The sequence below is a fragment of the Nicotiana sylvestris genome, chromosome 9, assembly GCF_000393655.2.
Source record: "Nicotiana sylvestris chromosome 9, ASM39365v2, whole genome shotgun sequence".
Classification (NCBI taxonomy): domain Eukaryota; kingdom Viridiplantae; phylum Streptophyta; class Magnoliopsida; order Solanales; family Solanaceae; genus Nicotiana; species Nicotiana sylvestris.
Window position 1 is genome coordinate 25522601 of NC_091065.1, and position 9645 is coordinate 25532245.

The window sequence follows — 9645 nt, forward strand, 5'->3', positions numbered from 1 at the left end:
CCGTTGGGTAATTTCGGGTTTAGGAGCGTGTTCGGATTGTGTTTTGGAGGTCTGTAGCTAATTTAGGCTTGAAGTGCCGAAAGTTGAATTTTTGAAGTTTCCGGTCCAATAGTAAGATTTTGATTCGAGGATCAGAATGGAATTTCGGAAGTTGGAGTAGCTCCGTAGTGTTGAATGTGACGTGTTTGCAAAATTTTAGGTCATTCGGACGAGGTTTGATAGACGTTTTGATCGAAAGCGTATTTTTAGAGTTTTTGGAATTCTTAGACTTGAATTCGATGAAAAATAGGTGTTTTGATGTTGTTTTGAGCGTTCTACAGGTTGGAACAAGTTTGAATGATGTTTTAAGATTGGTTGGTATGTTTGGTTGAGGTCTCGGAGGCCTCGGGATGAATTCGGCTGGTTGACGAAAAGATTTTGGAGTTAGAGTTGCAGCTTCAACTGCTGGTTCTATCATAACAGCACCTGCATTTTGGGTTCCGCAGGTGCGGCGCCGCAGCAGCGGCTCAGTGACCGCAGAAGCGGAATTTGGCCATTTCTTCAGGAACCGCAGAAGCGGTACCGCATCTGCGGATTGGGAGTCGCAGATGCGGAAGCTGGCCCTTTAATGAAAAGTCGCAGATGCGACCTTGGCTCCGCAGAAGCGGGACCGCAGATGCGGTCCCAGGGCCGCACATGCGGAAATTGCTGAGAAGAACATATAAATTCTTGCCTTCGCGAAATTAGTCATTTTTCATCTTTTCAAAACGGGAAGAAGCTTGGGGAGCACTTTTCAAGAGGGATTTTCAGAGGAGTTCATTGGGGTAAGGTCTTTGGTCCCTAAACTCATTATTAGAGTGATTGTGATCAATTTAAGCATGAAAAATTAAGGAAAATCAGTGGTAATTGGGGGGTTAGGGCTTGTTTAATTGGAGACCTTAAGTGATGATTTGAGGGACAAATTGAGGTCCGATTTTGGTACTGTTGATATGACTGAACTCGTGAGAGTGCGAGGATTCTGGAAATATAAATTTTATCTGATTCCGAGACGTGGGCCCGAGGGGAATTTTGTTCATTTTACATAATTTTGCGTATTAGCTTAGAATTTAATTGTAGAATTAGGTACTTGAAGTGCTATCTATTTACATTATCAAATTGAATTGAATAGATTTGGACCATTTGGAGTGGAGTACTCGTGGCAAGAGCGTGGTTTCAGGTTGAATTTGAGCTGGTTCGAGGTAAGTGGCTTGTCTAACCTTGTGTGGGGGACCTTCCCCTTAGGATTGATATATTTGGTAATTGAAATGCCTTGTACGTGAGGTGACGAGTGCGTACTTGTGCTAATTTGTTGGAAATCCGATTTTCTTTAAGTAATTACTAGTATGTTTCCTTCCTGTTTCTATTACTTGCACTATTAAGCTTGTTGTTAGCTTAGAAAAGCATGTCTAAGTGACTTAATTGCTTTATTTGCTCAACCTTCCTTACCTGAATTCTATGCAGCATGCTAGGCTAGAATCACTTGTTGCCTTAATATGAAGTTTGCCATTTCTGTATATTTTTCTGTTGCTGCTGTGTATTTATTTTAGGACTACGAATGTGGGATTCCGGTAGCTCTCCCTTGTCTGTTTATTTTGGGACTACGGATGTGGGATCCGGTAGCTCCCCCTTGTCTGTTTATTTTGGGACTACGGATGTGGGATTCCGGTAGCTCCCCCGTGTCTGTTTATTTTGGGACTATGGATGTGGGATTCCGGTAGATCCCCCTGCATAATTATATGGATCTACGGGAATGCACCCGGTAGATTCCCCCAGTACTGGGTATTTACATTTGGGACTATGGAACGGGATTCCGGTAGATCCCCGTGCACTATGAGTTGGACTACGGGACGGGATACCGGGAGATCCATTGGATATGTACACATGAGACTACAGGACGATATCCTGAGAGATCCCCGATTGTTATTATTGGTGCTGAGCTGTATTTCCTTTCTGTGTTTACCTTGCTTCTGTATAGTTATTGTTGTCCTATACATCCTGTGTTATTTTACTGCCGTACTTATTTATACTGTTCTGTTCTATGCTGTTGATCTTTATATTTTATTTAACCTTAGTAGGACCCTGACCTTCCTCGTCACTACCCAACCGAGCTTAGGCTTGGCACTTACTGAGTATTGTTGTGGTGTACTCATGCCCCTTCTTCGCATGTTTTTCGTGTGCGGATCCAGGTACTGCTACTCGGGCCTACCATCCTTGAGGGAGGTGACTGCTCTACAGACTTCGAGGTACATCTGCCGCGTCCGCAGACCGAGAAGCCCCTTTCTATTCTAGCTGTTAATCATTGCCCTTTTATATTTTCTTTCTTGTTAGATATTTTGGAGTTAGACTGTTAGATATTCCAAAGGCTTGTGATTCCGTGAGTTTCCGGGTTTTGGGATAGTGTACTTGGTTCCGAGAAATGTTATGTTGTATATGCCGAGCGGAACTTTTTAACACTGTTTTTATAACTCTTCATTCTGCTTTAATTCATTTATATTCCGCATTTTGGTTATCTTTCGCAAATTAGGCTTACTTAATTGTAGAGGACTAGGTGCTATCACGATGGTTCACGGAGGGCGAACCGAGGTCGTGACAATTAATGAGGCTTCTACAACTGTCTTAAATTCTGACATGAATTATGGGAAGATGGTGGCATTTTCTCAGGCCACAGAGACTCGTAAACTGAAGAACAGAATGGAGAGAGAGGGCAACAGCAAGGCCCGGTCTACGGTCAACATGGGAGAGTCACTAGGTAGGGGAAGATCAGCTTTCAGGAGAGGATCATCAAGGTCGTCCCTGTCTGTTACACAGTCTTCAGCCAGTGCACCGCCATCAGGGCCCAGCCACCAGTAGCAGTGGAGTCGTTTCTGGCCCAATCAGGGCATAAGGGGATCCCACCAGCGGGGTCAGTCAGGAGAGAGGTCCCCGTGCCCCAGGTGCGGAAAGATGCACTTAGGGATTTACTTCTTGGAGTTACCCGTATGCTATGGATGTGGGATGAAGGGTCACATTCAGAGACATTGTCGTGTATCCTGCCGGGGTGCGGGTAGGGGCTCAACATAGCCATCCAGTCCAGCAGCTGCTACATCTTCAGCACCTTCTCCAGTCCGAGTTGCTCCAGCACCCGCGGGGCGTGGTGCAGCTAGGGGTGGTGCGCAGAGTTCGGGAGGACCTAGTCGGTTCTATGCTATGAGTGGCCGCCAGACTGCAGAGGCTTCTCCAGATGTTGTTACAGGTATTCTGACGGTCCAATCTCATGATGTGTATGCACTTATTGACCCTGGTTCCACCTTGTCCTATGTTACCCTTTATATTGCTATGGAATTTGGGATAGAATCGGATCAGCTTCATGAGCCATTCTCGATGTCTACTCCGGTTGGTGAGTCTATTATGGCTGTTCGAGTTTATAGAGGTTATGTTGTTACAGTGCGTGGAAGGGATACCATGGCCAATCTTATTGAATTGGGGATGGTCGATTTTGATGTAATAATGGGAATGGATTGGCTTTATTCATGTTTTGCGAAACTTGATTGTTGGACTAGAACTATGAGGCTTGAATTTCCTAATGAGCCCATTGTTGAATGGAAGGGAGATAATGTAGTGCCAAAAGGTCGGTTTATTTCCTACCTTAAGGCCACGAAGATGATCAAAAAGGGGTGTATCTACCATTTAGTTCGGGTTACGGACATCGATGCTGAGGCACCTAGCCTTGAGTCTGTACCAGTTGTGAATGAAATTCCGAATGTCTTTCAAGATGAGCTCCCTGGGACCCCACCAAACAGGGAGATTGACTTTGGGATCGATGTGATGCCAGGAACGCAGCCTATATTAATTCCACCTTACAGAATGGCACCGGCAAAATTGAAGGAGCTAAAGTAACAATTGAAGGATTTGCTAGAGAAGGGCTTTATCCGGCCGAGTGTGTCACCATAGATTTTTAAGGAAGAAAGATGGGTCACTACGAATGTGTATTGACTACCGACAACTTAACAAAGTCACAATCAAAAATAAATACCCTCGGCCAAGGATAGATGAATTGTTTGATTAATTGCAAGGTGCTACGTGTTTCTCAAAAATTGACTTGTGATCCGGGTATCATCAATTGAAGATAAGGGAGCAGGATATTCCAAAAACAGCTTTCAGGACTCGGCGTGGGCACTTTGAATTTCTAGCGAAGTCTTTTGGGCTAACAAATGCACCGGCAGCTTTCATGGATCTTATGAATCGAGTCTTCAAGCCTTTTCTAGACTCCTTTGTGATAGTGTTCATTGAGTATATTCTTGTGTATTCCCAAATCGGGAGGATACTGACCATCTCAGGGTAGTTCTGCAGACTCTTCAACAGCACCAATTGTATGCGAAATTTTCAAAATGTGAATTTTGGCTTGGATCCGTCGCGTTCTTGGGTCATGTCGTCTCCAGGGAAGGAATTATGGTCGACCCTCAAAAGATTGCAGCAGTGAAGAATTGGCCTAGACCTACCACTCCAACAGAGATTCGCAGTTCTTGGGTTTGGCCGAGTACTACAGAAGATTTGTGGAGGGATTTTCTACTCTTGCCTCTCCATTGACTAAATTGACGCAGAAAGTAGTTAAGTTCCAGTGGTCCGACGCTTGTGAAAGGAGCTTCAAGGAATTGTAATCAAGATTGATTACAGCACCGATATTGACCTTACTAGAGGGTATAGAGGGATTTGTGGTGTATTGCGATGCTTCGAGGATCGGGCTTGGGTGTGTGTTAATGCAGCACGACAAGGTAATAGCCTACGCTTCTAGGCAACTCAAGAATCATGAAAAGAACAATCCAACCCACGACTTAGAGCTGGCGGCAGTGGTGTTTGCACTAAAGATTTGGCGACATTATTTGTATGGGGTCCATGTGGATGTATTTACGGACCACAAGAGCTTTCAATATATTTTTAAACAAAAGGAGTTGAATCTGAGACAGAGAAGATGGCTAGAGTTACTCAAGGACTATGATATCGATATTCTTTATCACCCCGGAAATGCCAATGTTGTGGCAGATGCTCTTAGCCGGAAATCTATGGGAAGTTTGGCTCATTTGGATGCATATCAAAGGCCGTTGGCCCGGGAGGTTCACCAGTTGGCTAGTTTGGGGGTTCATCTTGTGGACTCTAATGAAGGAGGAGTAATTGTGCAGAATAGGACTGAATCATCGCTTGTAGTGGAGGTTAAAGAAAATCAATACAATGATCCATTGTTAGCACAGTTAAATGAGGGGATTTAGAAACACAAGACCACAGCTTTTTCTTTTGGCATGGATGATGGTACCCTATGGTATCAAGGGCGCCTATGTGTTCCAGATGTCGACGGTATGGCTGAAGATCACTCTTCCAGGTATTCCCTACACCCGGGTTCTACGAAAATATATCATAATCTCAAGGAAGTTTATTGGTGGAACAACATGAAAAGGGATGTGGCAGGCTTTGTGGCAAAATGTTCAAACTGTCAGCAAGTGAAGGTCGAACATCAAAAGCCCAGTAGATTGGCTCAAAGCATAGAAATTCCTATGTGGAAATAGGAAATGATCAACATGGATTTTATGGTAGGGTTACCGTGCACTCCGCGCAAGTTCGACTCAATTTGGGTAATCGTGGATCGACTCACGAAATCAGCGCACTTCTTGCTAGTTAAATCTACCAACACAACGGAACAATATGCTCAGTTGTATATCAAAGAAATAGTCAGGCTGCATGGCACTCCAGTCTCAATCATTTCAGATCGAGGGGCTCAGTTCATGACCAACTTTTGGAAGAAATTTCAGCAAGGTTTGGGGATGCAGGTTAATCTTAGTACAGCCTTTCATCCTCATACTGACGGGCAAGCAGAGCAGACTATTCAGACGCTTGAGGACATGTTGCGTGCTTGTGTTCTTGATTTTAAAGGTAGCTGGGATGATCATTTGCCACTCATAGAATTTGCTTATAACAATAGCTTCCATGCTAGTATCTAGATGGCACCATTCGAGGCATTGTATGATAGGAGATGTAGGTCTCTCATTGGGTGGTTCGAGGTTGAAAAAGCTGAATTGATAGGGCCGGACCTTGTGCATCAGGCCATGGAAAAAGTCAAAATTATTAAGGAAAGGTTGAAAACTGCTCAGAGTCGCCAAAAGTCTTATTTGGACGTTCGTCGCATAGATTTGGAGTGCAAAGAAGATGATTGGGTATTTTTGAAGGTTTCCCCCATGAAGGGTATCATGCGGTTTGGAAAGAAAGGAAAATTGAGTCTGAGGTATGTCACATACAAGCTCAAACTGCCACCCGAGATGTCATTAGTACACCTAGTCTTCCATGTATCTATGTTGAAGAAGGTAGTGGGGGATCCGTCCACTATTGTGCCAGTTGAAACTATTGAGGTTAATGAAGAACTGTCATATGAGGAAATTTCAGTTTCCATTCTTTACAGGCAGGTCCGGAAGTTGAGAAACAAAGAAATTGCCTCCGTGAACGTGTTATGGCGAAACCAGCAGGTTGAAAAAGCCACTTGGGAAGCCGAGGAAAAATGAAAAAGAAGTACCCACATTTGTTTGTATAGCCATGTAATAGCTGTTTTGAATTTGGTTCCTATGAACTCTGTATCCTTTGATTTGGTCTATGTAAAACTGTTCTGTTTTGGTTATATGTTGCCTATGCGGCCACGGTTGGTGTCGTTACAAGTTATGTCATGTCTATGGATTGTGTATATGCTATTAGGATATGTTTCTGGGGCTCTCTGACAGGTGGATAGGCCTATATACAAAGGAAACTCTGACAAAAATTTTGGAAATTTAGGGAGTTAGCCAATTTGGGACTGTTGATATATTTCATGATGTGAAAAAGCTGAAGTTGCATAAGGATTGCTAATGAGTGAACCTTGATCCTCATTCGAGGACGAATGATCTTAAGTGGGGGAGGATGTAAGGCCCCGTAAAAATTTTTGCTCAAAAACCCGAGATCTCGTAGTGCCAAGTTAGGAGTATGTGTTAGGAATTTATACAATTTTCGTCGCGGTTCGGACTCTTTGGATTGATCTGTGCATTAAAAAGTTAAGGAATAATGTTTTTCAGAAAGCGCGTTTCTGCGGTCCATTATGCGGTCGCATAATAGCTATGCAGACCGCATAATCACCGCAGAGTGAGGCATTTTGATGGTTAATTTTGAGGTCAACTATGCAGCCAGTTATGCGATCGCATAATCAATATGCGGGTCGCATAGTCATCGCACAATCTCCTTGGAATTTTGCGAGGGGCACTTCTGCGGTGCATTATGTGATCGCAAAATAGGTATGCAGACCGCATTCTTGTTGCATACCCGGGACGTTAGTTCAGGTTTTGGGGGCCATTTTTGCGTTCCCTTTTGCGGGCCGCATGTCCATTATGCGATCGCATATGCGATCTCAGATTGTGTCGGGCTCCTATTTTCTAACTTTTAAATCCCGACCCCATCCCATTAAAAACACCCCATTAGACCTCTTTCATGCTATTTTACTGCAAATAGAGTGAGAGAGGGGGTTCTAGAGGGAGAAACTAACATTTACCAAGTCAATACAATCCTTACCCAAATCTTTGAAGACTTTCAAGTAAAATTTGCTAGACCTCCATCCTAAGAGGTAAGAACTCGTTCCCTAATCTATGATTTCGAAATTTCTATTAAAATAAGTGATTAACAAGTGGGTTCATGGGTAAGGGATTGACTATCTTGCATGTATAAATGATAATAGGATATAGGGAAATTGTGAGTTAAAAAGATAGCAATTGGGGTATAAGATGATAAAAATCTCTCACAAAAGGGTCCTAAAATCACAATGCATACTTAGTACTTGATAATATACTCAAATAAGCTAGAATCTAAACTGTGTCTCTAATTTTTGGTTCAATTTGTAATTGTCATAAATAGATCGAAGTCGCAAACAGTCCCAAAATTTTTGTAAGAATTTAAGGAAAGCTCTATCGAGGTATGTATGGCTAAAACCCCCTCTTCTTAGAAATTGAGCTCCGATGGTGTCTATGCAAATGTGGTAAGACTAAAATTTGATTGATGTATTGATTGTTATTTCACATGAATTGATTTTGCAATTATATATATATATATATATATATATATATATATATATATATATATATATACACACACATAAAGGTGTGCCTCAATGTGTGCAACGTACTATTCTAGATATTTAAAGATGTGCGAAGAATATGAACCATGTGTTGAAATGCCTAGACTTCAAGTCAAGTTTAAACGGAGATTGTTATGCCAAAACTATGTGAAGTCTTCTCTATGCTTACAACTTGAATTGCTCTTGTATGTGCCTATTATCTTGAATTGTAAGGTTAATGTTGAAAGTGGAAATGATGTGAAATATGGGGAAAAGAGCTTGAGTTGTGATATGGCCCTAAGTGCCTATGAATTGATATATGTGAAATAAAGATTGAAATGAGACTATAAATGAAAAAGGAGCAACGTCTAGGTAAGACGGCTTAGCCGGTCAGGTCGTGATCGGACACCATGTTGCACATATGGTGGTATTGTACTGATATTGAATTCCGAAAAGTGATAATGAGATTGTGATTGCGGTACATGTGTCAAAAGAGGCAACCTAGCCAATCGGGTCGTGATCGGACTCCGCTCAAGAAAGCGGTGGTATTGTGAATGATGATGAACAGTATTAAATGCCCCAACCTAAAGCTATGGAAATTATGTGAAAGATATGATTCTTTTATTTGATGATATGGTGTTCGGTTAAAGCTTTTGATTGTCCCTTGTGATTTTCTTGTTCTTGTATGATAGTTCTTTCTAATAAGATGGTGTTTAGTTATACATACTAGTACTATTCCATGGTACTAACATCCCTTTTTCCGGGGGCGCTACATTTTTGAATAAATGTAGGTTGTTCTATAGCGAACAGTGTCAATCGTAGGTAGCGGAGTATCCTCCTCTCAGAAATTTTGGTGAGCCCCTTTTCTTCCAGGGGTTATGTTGTACATCTTTTGTTATAGATTACCACTTTTGAGGTATATCCGGGGCCTTGTTGCCGGCATTATCATAATTGTCTTTTATATCCTTAGAGGCTCCGTAGACGTTGTGTGGGTTACGTACGGATATTGGATGGGTCACTAGACTATGTTGTAATTCTAAACTCTTGTTTTCTATAAACTGTAAGTGTATGGAATCTTGGAAACTTAACCATGGTTTAAGGTTGTGATATAAAATGAACTAACAATGTTGAATGTACGATCCTTCATATTGTCTAAATAAACAAAAGCATATTTTCCTTAATCATATTGAGTTGGGTAGAAAGTGTTTAATAAGGCTTGCTCAGTTGGGTTCACTCGATTAAGTGCTGGTCGCGCCTCCCGAGGTTGGGGTGTGACACAAGCGCTTCTGCGCTTCTGGGTCGCTTTACATTTTTTAGCTGAAGCAATCGCTTCTGCTAGTTGTGTTGCTTCAGTTAGGTAAAAGCAACGGCTTCTCGCTTCGCCTCGCTTCTCGCTTAAAGTTATGAAGCGCTCTCTTTTCTAAACACCGCGTCTGCCATGAGCCTAAGTTCACCTGAGTCCTCATTGTTGTCTTCTTTTATGGCCATGAAACACATATTACAATTTCTTCATGATCAGATTCTTCTTCATCACT

General features: G+C 42.2%; 2 protein-coding genes across 2 annotated transcripts; both read left to right on the forward strand.

The window, feature by feature from the left end:
* Positions 1-3204: 3204 nt before the first annotated feature.
* LOC138877355 (uncharacterized) lies at positions 3205-3894 on the forward strand. Its single transcript, XM_070156959.1, has one exon. The coding sequence runs from the start codon at positions 3205-3207 to the stop codon at positions 3892-3894; it is 690 nt and encodes a 229-aa protein (XP_070013060.1).
* Positions 3895-5987: 2093 nt separating this feature from the next.
* Positions 5988-6542, forward strand: LOC138877356 (uncharacterized). Its single transcript, XM_070156960.1, has one exon. The coding sequence runs from the start codon at positions 5988-5990 to the stop codon at positions 6540-6542; it is 555 nt and encodes a 184-aa protein (XP_070013061.1).
* Positions 6543-9645: the final 3103 nt, after the last annotated feature.